At 39.8% G+C, this 17,604-nt stretch overlaps 1 protein-coding gene and 1 long non-coding RNA gene across 6 annotated transcripts in view; one reads left to right on the top strand and one right to left on the bottom strand.

The window, feature by feature from the left end:
- Positions 1-9,785, bottom strand: part of Spast (spastin) — a 58,857-nt gene extending 49,072 nt beyond the window's left edge. The window contains exon 1 of one of the 4 annotated variants that reach the window (XM_048804576.1): positions 9,097-9,785. In XM_048804576.1, the coding sequence (XP_048660533.1) occupies positions 9,097-9,511 (415 nt within the window). In that variant the 5' untranslated portion in view covers positions 9,512-9,785. The remainder of the gene's footprint in view (positions 1-9,096) is intronic. The other 3 variants (XM_048804577.1, XM_015479791.2, XM_015479792.2) reach the window with 3 other exon arrangements.
- Positions 9,786-9,890: 105 nt separating this feature from the next.
- Positions 9,891-16,848, top strand: LOC107137374. 2 transcript variants are annotated; one of them, XR_007348130.1, is made up of 4 exons: positions 9,896-9,999; positions 10,827-10,870; positions 11,779-12,022; positions 14,602-16,848. It is a non-coding gene; the product is annotated as an uncharacterized LOC107137374 (long non-coding RNA). The 2 variants fall into 2 exon arrangements; XR_001502850.2 differs by lacking the exon at positions 10,827-10,870 and having other exon boundaries at positions 9,891-9,999.
- The last annotated feature ends 756 nt before the right edge of the window (positions 16,849-17,604 follow it).

Raw genomic sequence — 17,604 nt, forward strand, 5'->3', positions numbered from 1 at the left:
ACTTTTTTTTTTTTTTTTTATGTTTCCATTAAAAGATCTGAATTTTTAAATTTGTTCTTTTTAGTTATATATGACAGTAGAATATACTTTGATATATCATACATACATAGAGTATAACTTGGCATTTTTGTAGTTGTACACGATGTGGAGTTCCATTGGTCATGTATTCATATAAGAACACAGGAAAGTTACGTCTGATTCATTCTACTATCTTTCCTATTCCCACCCCCAGGGCACTTTACTTTCCTACTTGAACTCATCGGCAATTCTGAAACCAGAATTGGCCAACAACTAAGCAGAACTTTCCACAAACTCATATAACTTAGTTGACAAAAAATAATAATAATAATAATTCCAGAGATGCTAAAGAGAAGCAGTTATGGCAAAGGAACATGGTTGAGACCCTGCATCACTGAATGTGAAGAACTAGTTCTAGCCTGTAAATGACTGAAGTCCACATTCAAATTAAATTACTTCAGTCTCTTACGTTAGGGGTTGGCAAACTACAGACCATAACCTCCACTGCGCATCCTTTGGTGAATTTAAGGTAGGAAAATCAAACCTTCCAATGGTCTCCAGTGCACAAAGGTCTCAAAGTTACTTTAATATAGTTCCCAACAGTTCCTAAATTTCCATACACATTTCCCTCTTACCCAACAATGCCAAATAACTCATACTCAAATAACCAAACTACATCAAATCAAGAAAAAATTGCAGGGCTGGGGTTGTTGCTCAGTGGTTGAGCACTTGCCTTGCATGCGTGAGGCACTGGGTTCGATCTTCAGCGCCACATAAATTAATTAATTAAATTTTGTTTCCATCTACAACTAAAAATATTTTTTAAAAAAGAAAAAGAAAGAATTGGGGTGGCAGGAACTTACAACTACTTCTTGTTGTAGTATAAAATTATTAACCAATAATATGAAGTATAAATAAACTACATTATCTAAGGCAGGAGTTAGCAAACTATGGTCCAAATTTCAAATCCAGTCACATAACGCCTCTATACATGGCAGAATCGAGTAGTTGTTTAAAATATGTACTAATTGCTCAACAACATAAGAACAATTAAATTTAAAGTTGGACAAAGGGGGCTGGGGTTGTGGCTCAGCGATACAGTGCTTGCCTCGAACATGCAAGGCTCTGGGTTCGATCCTCAGCACCACATAAACATAAATAAATTAAATTAATATGTTAAAAAAATGGACAAAAAAAGCTGTATGGCTCAGTAGCAGCTCTTCCTTAGCACACACAAAGCCCTGGATTTGATCTCCCACACCAGAAAAACATATACATACATACACACAAACACACATGACCTGAATAGACATTTCTCAAAATGAAATACACAAATAGCCATTAATCACATGAAAAGATGTCCAACCTACAAGTCAAATGATACCACTCTATGTAGTAGGGTGGCTATTAAAAAAAAGAGAGAGAAAGAAAGAAAAAAAAAAAAAAAGAAAGAAAGGCCAAGTGTGGTGGTACATGCCTATAATCCCAGCAATTTGGGAGGCTGAGGCAGGATGATCACAAGTAGTATGAGGTCAGCCTGGGCAATTTAGGGAGATAATCAAACTTAGCAATACCCTGTATCAAAACAAAAAATAAAAAGGACTGGGGATATAGTTCAGTGGTAAAGTGCCCCTGGATTCAATCTCAAGAATCAAGAAAAATCTGATAAAATAGAATATAACAAATGTGGAGAAAATGGAACCTTTGTATGCTGCCAGTGGGAAGAGAAAATAGTATAGCCTTTATGGAAAAATTTGAAAGTTTGAAAAGTTAACACAGAGTTGCCATATGATCCAGTAATCCCACTCCTAGTTTTCACACCCAAAAAACTAAAAGCAGGCACTCAAACTAATGCTTATACACTGGTAATATACTGATATTCATATCAGAATTATCCTCATTACATGGGAACAGCCCAAATGTCCAAAAATGGATAAACAAAATGTTTATATATACAGATGACAGAACATTATTCAGACTTAAAAAAAAAAAAAAAGAAGGAAAATCTGATAATTGCTACAATAAGGATAAATCTTGAAAACATGCTGCTAGGCAAAATGACACATGCCTATAATCCCAGCAACTCAGGAGGCTGAGCCAAGAGGATCACAGTTCAAGGCAGCCTCAGCAACTGAGCAAGTCCCTAACCAACTTAGCAAGACTCTTGTCTCAAAATAGAAAATAAACTGGGTGTGATGGCACACACCTGTAATCTTAGTGGCTCAGGAGGCTGAGGCAAGAGGATCAAAGCCAGCCTCAGCACCTTAGCAAGGCCCTAAGCATCTTAATGAGACCTACCTCTAAATAAAAATATGAAAAAGGGCTGGGAATGTGGTTCAGTGGTTGAACACCTCTGGGTTCAATCCCCAGTGCCAATATGAAAAAGGGCTAGGGATGTGACATAGTGGTAAAGCCTCCACCCAGCTCCACAAAAAAAAAGACATTATATGAAATAAACCAGACACAAAATGGTAAATATTGTATGACTCCACCAATGAGATACCCAGACTAGGCAAATTCAGAGACAGAAAATAGAAGAGAGGTTACCAGGAACTGGGAAAGGGAGAAAAGGGAGCACCTATTGGGAAATTACTGTTTAAAGGGTACAGAGTTTCTGTTTGGATGATGAAAAAGTTGTAGAAATGGACAGTGGTGATAGCTGCACAACACTGTGAATGTACTTAATACCAGTGAATGTACACTTAAAATGATGAACTTTATGTTACGTATATTGTACTACTATAATAATAATTTTTTTAAAAAGGCAAATGACCCTTCACAGGCAGTTGGCCAATCCCTGGCATAAAGCGATGAAAATGATCCACTGCCTCATGTAACATCATTGATTAGTCTGACAAGGATAATGTTCAGCACACGAAGAACACATACCAGATGATTTCATTTGTAAAGCTCAAGATCAGCAAAATTAAGCCAGGCACACACCTGAATTCTCAGCAATTTAGGAGGCTAAGGTAAGAGGAATGCAAGTTCAAGGCCAGCCTCAGCAAATTAACAAGATCCTAAGCAATTTATTGAGAACCTGTCTCAAATTTTTAAAAAGTAAATAAATAAAAAGGGCGGGAATGTGGCTCAATTAAGCACCATGAGTTCAATACCCAGTACCATAAAAAAATAAAATAAAAAAGCACTGCAATACAGTTCACTGGTAGAGCACTGTGGGTTAACCCCAATACTGTAAAAATAAATTTTAAAGTCTGGGGACTTAACTCACTGGTGGGAATGCTTCTAGTTTTAATCCCCAATAGCAAGGGGGAAAAAAAGAGAAAAATAAAAAACAAAACAAATAAGCCACTCCCCCAACCTGTGTATTTATTATGGGTATTGGACAATTTTAATATTCTGTGTATTTTCCAAATTCTTTATTTTATTTTTTATTTGTTCTAGTTAGTTATAAATGACAATAAAATACATTTTGACACATTACACAAATGAAGTTGTATTTTCTATACCAAGAGCTTATATTTATGTATGAGCACAAAAAATCCACTTCTAATTTTTTATAATACATAAACATGGATACTAATTGAGATGTGAGGATAGAAGAATTCCTTTTTTTTTTTTAATGTCTAAGGACCACAAATAGCACAAGTGTTTTGTTACTTTAGATACTTCTCCAAACCCATTTTATGCTGCTATTGCATTCTAAAAAGAGTAACAGAAACTAATTGCAAGCCAGGCATGGGGGCACACGCCTGTAATCCCAGCAGCTTGGGAGGCTGAGGTAGGAGGAAAATGAGTTCAAAGCCAGTCTGCAAAAGGGAGACCCTAAGCAACTCAGTGAGACCCCGTCTCTAAATGAAATACAAAACAGGGCTGGGGATGTGGCTCAGTGGTTGACTGCCCCTGAATTCAATCCAGTACAAAAAAGAAAAACTAGTTTCAAGATTCATCAATATTCTTTTTTTTTAAATATTTTATTTTATATTTTTAGTTGTAGTTGAACACAATACCTTTATTTATTTATTTTTATGTGGCGCTGAGGATCGAACCAGGGCCTCGCACATGTTAGACGAGCGCTTTACCATTGAGCCACAACCCCAGCCCAATCAATATTCTAATATAACCTCAAGAGGCTCTAATCGTAAAAGGACTGCTGAATAAATAATAGTAGTTCCTATTTACTGAGGACCTACTATGCATGGGCACTAAGCACTTTACAAACGTTATCTTACACAGTAACTTGCCCAATGCTATATAGTCAGGATTCAAATGTCAATTTGGATAGGTACTGCAACTGAAAAGGGGTAAAATTAGACTTTGGAGCTGAGAAATAAAAAGCAGCTTCCAACATCCAGGAGCTGGCCTAGTAATTAGCTAGGCCTTGGTTAAAGTAGGAACTGATCTGCCATTTACAGCCAGTAATTACTGAACAATTTCACAGAATATCAACATCAGATAAGGCCACTGTATAATGGTGATGGAACTCTATATCACTTTATAATAACACTTAAACACAGACAAAATATGAACATTGTCGGGGGAGGTGGGGCTGGGGTTGTGGCTCAGTGGTAGAGTGCTTGCCTAGTATGCAAGAGGCACTGAGTTTGGTCCCCAGCACTACATACAAATAAAACCAAATAGAATGAAGGTATTGTGTCCATCTACAACTAAAAAAATATTTTTTTAAAATATGAACATTGTCCAATCCATGAAATACTGAACTTGTTGTCCCTCTTACAGCTGAGGGACCCTTGCTTCTTAACCAATTACACCTTTAGCCCTCACATTAGTCTTTTTTTCCTTGTAGACAGAATTTAAAAACTCAAGTATAGAATTATTACTAATTCCTGACAGCACCAACTCCAGAGCAAAACCTTGCTTCCTTTAATTGCTCCTTGATATCACCTAATACCATCCCAAATCCCATAGATCTTCCTAGTACCCCAGTTCCATATGGTGTGTGTTCTCCCTGGCTGGAACAAGTCCCACTTGTTCAATCACAGGTGTGATCTTGGCAATCACTAACTGGAGAATACTGACAAAGTCCATTTAACAACAAGAGTTAAGGGCTAGAAATAAATTTCAGAGGCAGAGTGCTTGCCTACCATGACCAAGGCTCTGTGTTTAATACTCAACACCATTAAAAACAAAACATAATTTCTAAAACAAAAAATTATATAAGAGGAGCAGAAAATATGTGAATAAGTATAGCATGTCTATGCTAAACTTATATAACTGCAAAATATCTAACAGTCTCTAAGAAAACTATAGATTTTGAAGTTTTAGTTTCCTCATTTATCAGAATGAACAATTGCTGAATGTGATTGTGCTTAAAGACTTTTTGTTCTACAGCTGGTGTAAGTAATTAATAATTCACAATGAGGAAAAAATGCTGCATCTGCATATTAATATCTTCACTGGCTTGGCAGGGCTACTATAGGTCAAAAATAAAGAAAACTAGTATAGAAAAATAGATAATCTATACTTTGCCAGAAATCCGAACCACTATTAGGTAGAACAGAGAGAGTAAGTTTGTGGAAAAGATGCAGGAAGGATTAGGGAAGGCCATTCTTCAATAACTTAATATCCATTTACTGATTATCCCTTAATTATCATCAAGACAACTAACAATAATCTTGTGACTCCAGATACCAGATGAGTTTATAAGGTTTAACTGTACTTAACATTGAGGAAACTATAAACTACAATTTAAAAAAGAACAGCTTGAAACAGAATAAGGTATAAAGTCCCTAAGAGTGGCTTTTTCTCTCTTTAGTGAAAATGCTACTAAATATTTTTAAAATTTTTTTTTAGTTGTAGATGAACACAATATTTGTTTTTATGTGGTGCTGAGGATAGAACCCAGGGCCTCACACCTGTAAGGCAAGTGCTCTACTACTGAGCTACAGCCCCAGCCCATTACTAAATATTTTTGATGAGAAATGTGAAATGTATTTAATAAAAAGTAATGTCAGCAGGACACAAAGGCGCATGACTGTAATACCAACAGCTTGGGAGGCTGAGACAGGAGGATCGAGAGTTCAAAGCCAGATTCAGCAACAGTGAGATGCTAAGCAACTCAGTGAGACCCTCCCTGTCTCTAAATAAAAATACAAAATAGGACTGGGATATAGCTCAGTGGTTGAGTGCCCCTGAGTTCAATCCCCAATACCCCTCCACCAAAAAAAAGTCTTTTTTTTTAAAAAGGTTATCATTTCAATTTCCACTTATTAGATTAATTCTTTCCTTATTCTAATCATGGAAACATTAAAGCAGAATCATTAAGCCCAAGAAAATTAGGTCTGAAATCAATCCTTTCAAAATGGTTAATATACAGCAATTTTCAGGAGTAAAAGTTACCAAGATACCTTTGATTTCTACTCACTATCCTCAACGTGGGAAAACAGATATTAACAAGCATTTTATATTATCCACATTTTTGTTTATCCACAAACTTGGATACAGAATTTTTAAATTATGGCAAGTAATTTTTTAAAGTCTGCTGTCTTAAATATGTGTATCTTAAAACAGAGTAGGAATAAACAGAATTTTATTTAGATAATTTCTTTTTTTTTTTTTTTTTTGGTACTGGGGATTGAACCCAGGGGTATTTAACCAACAAGCCACATCCCCAGCCCCTCCCCCGGCCTTTTTTTTCCTGGTACTAGGAATTGAACCCAGTGCCTGACTTATGCTATACATGTGCTCTACCAATGAGTACACCCAGTACCCCCACTTTAATCTTTTGAGTTTCAGTCCCCTCATCTCTAAAATGCTGATATCAATATTGCCTTCACCTAACAGGGTTAATTGTGAGGATTAAATAACACAAGCAAAGTTGACAGCATAATGCCTGACACACAGAATTTAAACAACAACAACAAAAAACTTATGAAACCTGAAGAAGGTAGTATTCTTGCTTTCATTTAGAAAACATACATCTGTGCAAATTCAAGGCCAACCTCAGCAACTTATTAAGAACCCATCTCAAACTAAAAAAATTTTAAAGGCTGAGGTGTAGCTCAGAGGGAAAAAGCACCCCTGGGTTCAATTCCCAGTACTAAATAATAAATTTTAAAAATAAAATAAATTGGGGCTGGGGTTGTGGCTCAGTGGTAGAGCGCTTGCCTGGCACCTATGAGACCCTGGGTTTGATCCTCAGCACCACATAAAAATAAATTTTAAAAAGGTAAACACACACACAAAAAAAAAAAAAAGGAAAAAAGAAACATAAATCTCCCAGGCCCACACCTGTAATCCCAGCAACTGAGGAGGCTGATGTAGGAGGATCACAAGTTTGAGGCCAACCTCATCAATTTAGCAAAACTCTGTCTCAAAATAAAAACTAGAGTGGCTGGGGTTGTGGCTCAGTGGTAGAACACTTGCCTAGCATGTGTGAGCCACTGGGTTAGATTCTCAGCACCAAATATAAATAAATAAAAAATAAAGGTTCATAAATAAATAAATAAAAACTAGAAAGGACCTGAGATGTAGCTAACAGGTAAAGGACCACTGGGTTCAATCCCTGGTACAATACGTAATAGAAACATAAACCTCTGCTTTTGGTTTTGTTGTAAAATATGTATTAATTTATCCAACTCACTCACTTAACATTTCAACTTAGCAACTTAGAGGCTACCTTGGAATACTGATTTAATTAAAATCAAAGCAACCAAGGCAATAGTATTATGCTAAAATACAACTATATTGATGACTGTCATGAAACTGAAAGCAAATTCAGCTGTAATCACACTTATGTATTCCTTTAAAACTTAAATCATCTGTTCTTTTTATTCTGACATTACAGTATTTGCTTTCATTAAAAACTTGTAACAATGGGGCTGCAGCTGTAGCTCAGTGGTAGAGTGCTTGCCTAGCATGTGTGAGGCACTGGATTCTATCCTCAGTACCACATAAAAATATATAAAGGCACTGTGTCCATATACAACAAATATATAAAATCTGTAACAAGACCCAGCTTCTCCAATAGCAAAAATTTTTTGGAAGCCGGGCATGGTGGCGCACGCCTGTCATCCCAGCGACTCTGGAGGCTGAGGCGAGAGGATTCCAAGTTCAAGGCCAGCCTCAGCAACTTAGCAAGGCCCTAAGCAACTTAGTGAGACCCTGTCTCAAAAAAAATAAAAATGAAAAGGGTTGAGGATGTGGTTCGATGGTTAAGCGCCTCTTGATTCAATCTCTGGTACAAAAAAAAAAAAAAAAAAAAAAAAAAAANATCCATGTTGCTACATCTTAAAAATATGAAATTAAAAATTTTTAAATGACTTATTCCAAGTTAACAGCTAGATTTACCTTAAAATTTCTTTAATATCCTTAACTTTGATTTTTATAACTTACTGTTACCTAAATTTCTCTTTGTATATAGATTCACATACCTAAAATGATTTGTATGAATTTTAAACTTTATAAATAACAGACAACTGACAAGCAAATTGATATCAAAGTCTATTTTAAAAAGGAACAACAAGCCAGGTGTTGTGGCATGTACCTATAGTTCAAACTATTCAGAAGCTGAGACAGGAGGCTCTCTGGAGCTCAGGGGTTTAAGACCAGTATAGGCAACATAGAAGATCCCCTACTCAAGGAGGTGCTGGGAAGGGGGTAGGAGGGGGCGAATTAAAAAAAAAATTGTTACCACATTTAGTGACAAATAGCCTGTAATCTCAGCTACTTGAAAGGCTATTGGAAGAGGAATACAAAAGTTTGAGGCCAGCTAGGACAAAGACAGAAAGACCTTATCATCAAATTTCAAAAAAAAAAAAAAAAACTTTTGGAAACCTGGCTCAGAGAAGTCATGGTTTACAATGCTAGAAAGAATCCGTGTGGTCACTCTAGGACAACTGTCACTATCACCAGCTTGTCTGGGTGTCTTATAAGGACTTGGGTCATGAAAAAGTATAGGGAGAAGGATGGTGTCTGCAACAAAGTCGATAGCTGAGGTGCCCTAAAAGGGGAGAGATTTAATTGGGAATTGTGAAACTGATTCGCAGGGACTCAAAGAGTCCCGGAGCTGATCAATTCTGGGGATGCACCGCCCCTCCCGCTGGAAAGGAACGCAGGTGTGCCCTCCCTGGACCACCGTCCCCAACCTCCAGTTACCTTTCTCGTCCTCATCGATGCGCAGGGCAATGGAGATGTACTCGAAGGCCTGTTTGTGGAAGGCCCGGACGTGCTCGGCCTCGCCACCCGGCTCGGGTGCAGGGGGCGAGGCAGAGGCTGGCGTCGGCGCGGCCCGGGAGCTCCTCTTGGCGGCCATGAGGGCGCGGGAGAAGCGCTGGCAGAGCCACACGAAGAGGAGCCCCAGGTGGAAGGCCACCAGACGCAGCAGCGCGAAGCCTACGATGAGCGGGTAGGAGAAGTAATACAGGTTCCGCTTATGCGGCGACCGGGGCGGAGGGGCCGGCCCGGCAGCGTGAGGGGCGGGGGCCTGGCAGGAGGGCGGAGGCCTCGGAGGCACCGGGCTGCTGGGGCCGCCGGAGCCTTTCTTCTTCCCTCGTCCACCCGGAGAACTCATTCACAGCGCCCACTGCCGCGGCCGCCATAACCCGCCTCCCGCAGACCGACGGCGACCAAGCGGCGGCAGCAGCGGCCAAGGCGTCAGCGAGGGCCACGGACCCCCGCGCACCCGCGGGTCCCAGGAGCTCGACACCTCCACGCGCTGCCCGCTGGCCCCGCCCCTTTCTCCTTCCCCGGCCTGGAGCACAACCCCTTCTGTTCTTCCAGCGGTCGGTGACTCCAGCCCCTCCCTCTCTCTGTCCTCTGCCTCCTAGTAGCTGCGAGTGGAGGCCGCGCACGCGCACGTCCTCCTGTGTCTTTCTTCGGCGCGCGCTCACGCCGCCGTCTTTGTTGACCTGGGGTTTTATGCGCATGTGTAGTTTCCTCTTCTCTACTTCTTCCCCGGGGAACTACAGTCCACGACTTGTAGTTCCGCCCGCATTGGTCTTGAGCCCCAGAGGCTTGTCCAACTTCGCTGCTGCTGTGGGATGAGAATAAGGAACCCTGGTAATACACCCGCAAAGCAGGATTTGCGACTTGTGGTGGTGACTCGCCCAACTCTCTCGCAGGACTCCTAGCTCACGGTGTCATTGTTTTCAATTTTTCTTTCGTAATTTTCTACCAGTTGACCTAACTCTTATACAAAGGGTGGTTGATCTTAGTTCCATTTCAGAGGACGTGCATATCAATCTGGAAATTATCTGGAGAGAAAGCCGACACATTTCGGGTCACCTCATATAAAAATTGTTAGCTCAGTAAGGCGAGTTGGCTCACGTCTGTACTCCCAGCTACTCCAGAGGCCCAGGCAGCCGGATCGCCAGTTCAAAGCCAGCCTCAGCAATTTACCGAGGGCCTCTCATAAAATAAAAAGGGCTGGAGATGTTGCTCAGTGGTAAGGCGCCCCTGGGTTCAATCCCCTATACCGATAAATAAATAAAACTTAAAAAAATAAATAAAAACCGAAAAGGGCTCTCTCAAAAAATAAAAAGGGCTGGGGGTGTAGCTCAGTGATAGAGCTCATGGATAGGACTCCCATGGATTCAATCCCCAGTACCAGAAAGAAAAAATGAAAAATGTTAACTCAATGTGATAAGTTCAGTGATTCCAAAGACTTAAATTAGTACATGCTTATATATCTTAACCTGAAAAATTAATTATTTGAATAAGATAATTATTAGGTTTTGTACAATAACCATCCCATAGTTTTACTAAGGAATCTGTGCTGTTTCTCTGTGTGTGGGGGGGTGTGTGTGTATGTGTGTGTGTGTTTTGTGTTCTTTCCTTTTCTTTGGGGGAACTACCTTTCATCTCTTTCCTTGTATTATTGAACACAGGGGTCACTTAACCGCTAAGCTCTTTAAATATTTTATTGTGAGAGGTATCTATAAGTTTCTCAGGGCCTCACTAAGTTGCTAAAGCTGGCTTTCAACTTGCCATCCTCCTGCCTCAGTCTTCTGAGTCCAGGCGTTTGCTACTGTTGGGTAGGAGTTCAGGGACACCAAAATGGTGGAGACAAAATATTAAAATGAAGCAGCTGGAGGATAAGGAGACAGTCCTGTCCCTGTTTACAATAAATCCTATTACCATGACAACTCCCACCACAGGTTCAAATTTTAAAATGACCAATGGAAGTAAAGTGGGAAGTATTCTAATTAGGTTTTCTAAAGTAATTAATGGGGGGGAAGTTGGAAAATATTCTTTTTTTGTTGTTCTTTTTAGATATACATGAAAGTAGAGTATATTTTTACATATTATACATACATGGAATATAAGTTATTCTAATTAGGATCCAATTCTTTTTTTAATTTATTTTTTAGTTGTAGATGGAAACAATACCTTTGTTTTATTTGTTATTTTTTCATGTGGTGCTGAGGATCCAACCCAGTGCCTCACGCATGCTAGGCAAGCGCTCTACCACTGAGCCACAACCACACCCCCTAGGATCCCATTCTTATGGTGGTACATGATGTGGAGTTTCACTGGTGGAGTATTCATAAATGAACAAAATTGGTAAATATTCTAATTAGGTGCCATGAGATAACCAATGGGGAAAAATGGGGTAAAGTCTTCAATCAGATCCATATAAGGAAGAGACACCCCCATAGTTCAGGATATAAAACCCTAATTTCCAGACACTGGGACCTTGAGTCCTCCACCCCTTCTCTCCCCCCCAACCTTTCTCTCTCTCTTCCAGCCCACTCCATTCTACCTAATGGAGTACCATCTTCACCTCCAATAAATCTATACTCTGTTACTTCTGTGTGTCTCACTCAATTCTTTGTTCAGGACACCAAAGACATGGAATTTGATTGGATATCATAATGGTAACATTTTGATGAGCCAGCCAGAAGGTGAGCCCCTTTCCAAGGGGCACTGGGGAATTGAGTGTCCCCATTCCAGAAGATGGACTAGGTCAGTCAAGACCATAGCAGCACAGACCCTCCTGGATGGAGAAAATGTTGACTGAGGATACCGGAGGTGGCCACAGAAGCTCCTATGTGACATTACCATCTCTCTTGAGGAACGTCAGGTAATCTTGGATGTTATGGGTAAGGAAATCCAATTCTTTGTCCATATAGGGGCGAGGTGCTCTGCTCTGACTGCTTATACAGGAAAGCCTTCTTCAAGGTCCATTTTTGTGGTAGGCCTTGAAGGTAGAAAAAAAAAAAAAACTTTACCCATCTCATACCTTGCCAATTTGATAATCTGTTTTTTATTCATGAATTTCTAACAATCCCCAGCTCTTCTCTTCCACTGCTAGGATAAGATAAAATGGCCATACTGGGGGTATTCCTCCACTGGGGATACAAACCCCAAACACTCCTCGTGGCCATTTGTGATCCTGTACCTCAAGAGATTAATTCTCAAGTAAATACTTTAGCTTGTAAGCAGGAAGGTCAGGAAAAGTTATTTATACTTTTCCAGTATATGTAACCCTAAAAGATGTTAGCCATTACCCAAATAAAAACAATAACCTTTAAAAGAAAAGGTAAAAAGGGGATTACAACCTATTATACATGAGCTAGTTCAATATAGACTTCTTAAACCTGCAATCCCCCAATAACACCCCAATTTTAACCATTCTAAAACCTAACAGGTAATACTGGCTAGTACAAGACCTGAGACTTGTTAATGAAGCTGTATACCCCTTAGTTGCAGACCTTTATACCTTGCACTCCCAAACACCAGGAGATACTACTTGGTTTACAGTATTGGATCTCAAGAATGCATTCTTCTCAATCCTATGGCATTTTTCATCCCAATATCTTTTTGCTTTTGAATGAAAATCCTTTTAATAAGGAAAGACAACAACATTCATGGACAATCCTCCCCTAGGGGTTTAGGGATAGGGTTTTGTCTGGGTCCTGGCAAGGGACATAAGGGATCTCAAACTCAATCAGAGAGGAATCCTTCAATAGGTAGATGACCTACTAATATGTAATCCAACTAAGGATATCTCTACCAAAACACCATACAAACACTCAATTTCTTGGTAGAAGGAGTATTCAAGGTATCTAAAAAGAAAGTCCAAATCTCTCAAAATAAGGTGCAATCTTTGGAATATATACTAACTCCAGGGACCAGACAAATTTCCCCAGATATGATAAGGGTCATTTGTCAGTTGGGTCCACCAGTTAATAAACAACAGCTGTGCTCCTTTTGGGCATGGAAGGGTTCTATAGAATCTGGATCCCAAACTTTGACCTTATTGCAAATCTCCTCTATAAAAGCATAAAAGGGCCAGACTCAGAGCCCCTAGAATGGAATGCAGAAAATGAAACTGACTTTGGGGGCATTGAAGCAGGTACTTAGCCAGGTTCCAGTCCTAGGAATACCTAACCTAACTGAGCCGTTTACCCTTTATGTGGCAGAAAGAAAGGGAATAGCTACAAAGGTACTAACACAAGACCTGGGGGTCCAACACAGGCCAGTAGCTTATTTCTCTAAGAAATTAGAGGTGGGTAACTACAAGGTGACCAGGATGTTTGTGAGTGGTGGTAGCCACAACCCTTCTGATAATAGAGGCTACTAAGATTACTTTAGGGCAACCTCTTAAGTTCTTCACCCCACACCGGGTTAAAACCACCTTGGAAACAGAAAGGCATTTATGGATAATAGGATAAAGACTTACAAAATATTAGACAGTTGTCTTGGATAATGCTGAGGATAATATCAGAACATATAATACTCTCAATCCAGCCTCTCTAATTCCCACTGACCTCCTAGCTGAACATTCATGTGAGGAAGTAATGCTCCAGTCCTATGCCAGTCACCCAGACCTATCTGACCAACCTCTGTCTAACCCAGAGGAAGAATGGTTCATGGATGGTAGTAGTTTTGTCTGAAATGGTCAAGGGAAGGCTGGATATGCAATAGTAAGAACAGAAAAATTAATAGGAGCTCACCTCTTGCCCTCAGGGACTTCAGCTCAAAAGGCTGAGCCAATTGCCCTAACTAGAGCCTTAATAAAAGGACAAGATAAAATGCTCACTATATATGCATGACTCCAAATATGTGGTTTTGGTGTTTTGTGCCCACGCAACCATTTGGAAAGGAAGAGGCCTCTTGGCCACTTGACAGTCCCCCATTAATAATACAGAATAAATATTGCAGCTGTTGGAAGCTGTGACTCTCCCCAAAAGAGTGGCTGTCATACACTTCTGGGGACAGCTAAAGGACATATCAAAAGCATCCCAAGTCAACAAAAGAGCTGATCAAGGGCTGGGGATGTGGCTCAAGCGGTAGCGCGCTCGCCTGGCATGCGTGCGGCCCGGGTTCGATCCTCAGCACCACATACCAACAAAGATGTTGTGTCCGCCGAGAACTAAAAATAAATAAATAAATAAATATTTAAAAAAAAAAAAAAAAAAAAGAGCTGATCAAATAGCCATTGAGGCAGCCATGATTGTAGGTCCAACCCTGGTTATGGCTTTATTCCCATTCCAGGAAGACAAATTACACCCAATCTATACTCCAGAGAAGGAATAGGTTGCTCTCAGGGCAGAAGTCACTAAAGAAGGAAAATGGTGGGAAAGGGATGGAAAACTTTATCTGCCATGTCAATTCAATGGAACACCATTAAAATGTTACATGACTCTTTCCACCCAGGGTGAGAGGTCACCTGTGGAATGGCTATCGGACTTTTTCTGGATGCTGGCCTAAACAGATGCTGACAGACATCTTCAGGGATTGCTCTTTTGCTCCTATAATAATCCTGGGCCCGGACTCCCCCCACTGGTTGAACCTATACAACACAGGGTAACATATCCAGGAGAAGACTGACAGATGGATTTTACCCATATGCCTGCTTGCTGACGATTTAAATACCTGCGTGTCCTAGTAGACACTTTTACTGGGTGGGTTGAAGCCTACCCCACAAGGACAGAAAAGGGTATAGAAGTAGTGAAAGCCCTACTAACAGAAATAATTCCTAGATTTGGGCTTCCCTAAAGCTTACAGAGTAACAGTGGACTTTGTATCCCAGGTCACACAAGGGGTTGTGAAAGCTAGGGAATTACATAGCATCTACATTCAGCTTGGAAACCCCAATCATAGGGAAGGTAGAAAGAACTAACCAGACCCTAAAACAGACCTTAGTTAAACTCTGTCAGGAAATCTCTGAAATAGGGTGACCTTACTACCCATCACCCTCATGAGAATTTGAAATGCATATAGGACCCAGCTAAATATCAGCCCTTATGAGATGCCATATGGGCGGCCATTTCTATCAAAAGAACTTGTGCCAGATCAGAATCTGTTGAACTCATTAAATACCTAACAATTTGGGAAATTCCAACTAGATATTCAAGCCATAGGAAACTATGTCCTTTCAACTCCTAAAGAGGGAGAAACCTTTCAGGTTTTACCTGAAGATCAGGTGTTTACCTGGAGAACAGATGTTAATATAAACATGGAAGGAAGGATCCTCAGAGGATCAGTGGAAGCCAAAATGGAAAGGTACATATCAGGAATTCTGGCTACACCCACAACTATAAAATCAGTGGAGATCAACAACTGGATTCACCTGCCAAAGGTGAAGCAAGCATTGCCTGACCATTACACCCCTCTTAAGGAAACTTGGACCAGTGAGCCAGTTGAAGACCTCAAGTTCATTTTCAAGAAGCAACCACCAAAAGATATGTGAATGTCTCCTGATCTTATACCCCACGTGAGGTGGGCTCCAATTCTGGGAATTATCTTCCTCTGTGGGTTTCTTGTGTTTGGGATTCTGCTACTTCTAAGACTCTATTCTCAAGGATAAGGCCCTTTGCTGTCTCTTTAACATGGGGCTACTTTCCCAGAGGACTGCTATTCTAGTTTTCCCCATTTCTCATCCTGACCTTAGGACTAACTTTTACCCTATGACCAGTAATTGGCTCAAATCAGCATCTGGGAGGATTTTGGGATTGGATGTACCTTTTGAAAACCTTAAACCTTACTTGTCAACTCCTAAAACAATCACATCCTGGATTGGCTCAGGACTGTTGGCTGTGCCTGTCATCAAACTCTATAGAAAACACTGCCATTCCTGTCTCTGCCCCAATAGGTGCTACTAGCAAAATGAGTCTCCATCATAAATACGAAGGGAATTTATGATTCTGCATTCCAGCTAATGACCTTAGATGCTTTTTACAACTTCCAAATTGCAGAGATGACCAAAATCCACAATGAATAGAAGGACAGTTTAACTCCTCCAGTCCTATCAAAATAATCTTCCTAAAACTTCATCTTGTCTGCTAATATGAGGATTTATTATAACCCAAACCAGGCTCAAGTTCCAGTGCCCCTCTATGTCCAGAGGGAATAAAATTCTGGGTATAACTTGGAAACATTAGAAAGCCATCTTTGCAACCATACCTTAAAAATTACCCCACAGAATGGCCACTTTAATTCCATTGTGATACAAGTTTCCCCCTTTAGAAAACGTGTATGGTTCTCATTTAAACCTTTTTTAAAGAAGGACACATTATTAAATAAACACTCAGGCTATTGTCAAAATAGATCCTCTGCCTATAGAGACATCTTCCCTTGGGAGGTCTGATCGAACCCAGCCTTTACTGAGTGCTTACTTGTACCTAATTATCAAAACTCAAACAAATGGATTCTAATTGACATAAAAAGAATTCCTTGCATTGGGAAAATAAAACCTTGGAAACAATCCCAGACCAGTCCCATGGCCCCTTCCAACCTCTGACAGGGGTTACACTGGATGGAACCCTATCAATATGGGAGTCTGAAAATAATGAAATAACTACATATTTTATCAAACTCAGTTTCTGTATGGAATCACCAGGAATCTTTGTATTTTGTTGAAAAAATTTTACTTGTGTCTACCAGCAAGGGCTATATTCAAAGCATAAAATAGACCAGTGTCACATAGGTATGGAAATATATTTTAGTATGGAAAATTAGAAAGTAAAAGAAATGTTTCTAGGGCTGGGGATGTGGCTCGAGCGGTGGCGCACTTGCCTGGCATGCGTGCGGCCCGGGTTCGATCCTCAGCACCACATACAAACAAAGATGTTGTGTCCGCCGAAAACTAAAAAATAAATATTAAAAAAAAAAAAAAAAGAAATGTTTCTAGATAAGAAAACATTTTATCTGGTAAAGTAATATTTTTGTGCTAAAGTCCAAGATGTAAGAGAAGACAAATCTAAGGAAGTAAACAAGTGGTACAATGTATAAGTAAGTTGCAGAAGGTTTATGGAAGGTAAATCTCAAAAAGTTTGGGTATATGATTAAATTGGCTAAAATCAGCACATTTATTAACTATATTCAAATTTTAATGTAATGATATGAAGCAAAGTCTGAAACATTGATCTGCTCTTATCTGTATAATTTTCTTGTATCTGTTAGGTTTTATTGTTTAGATGAACTAAATCTGAAAGGAATTAGACTTTTTACCTGTTTTAAAGTCTTTTAAATGATTTCTTCATAACTGGTTAAATAAACAAACTGTTATTTCAGGTTATAACGATATAGTTTACAATCGAGGGGAGTGAGGGGAGGATGGGGTTGTGGGAATGGGAAGGACAGTAGAATGAGACAGACATTATTACCCTATAAACATGTATGATTACATTACTGGTGTGACTGCACCATGAGATGCTA

Source organism: Marmota marmota, unplaced genomic scaffold, assembly GCF_001458135.2.
Source record: "Marmota marmota marmota unplaced genomic scaffold, marMar, whole genome shotgun sequence".
NCBI classification, from domain to species: Eukaryota; Metazoa; Chordata; class Mammalia; order Rodentia; family Sciuridae; genus Marmota; species Marmota marmota.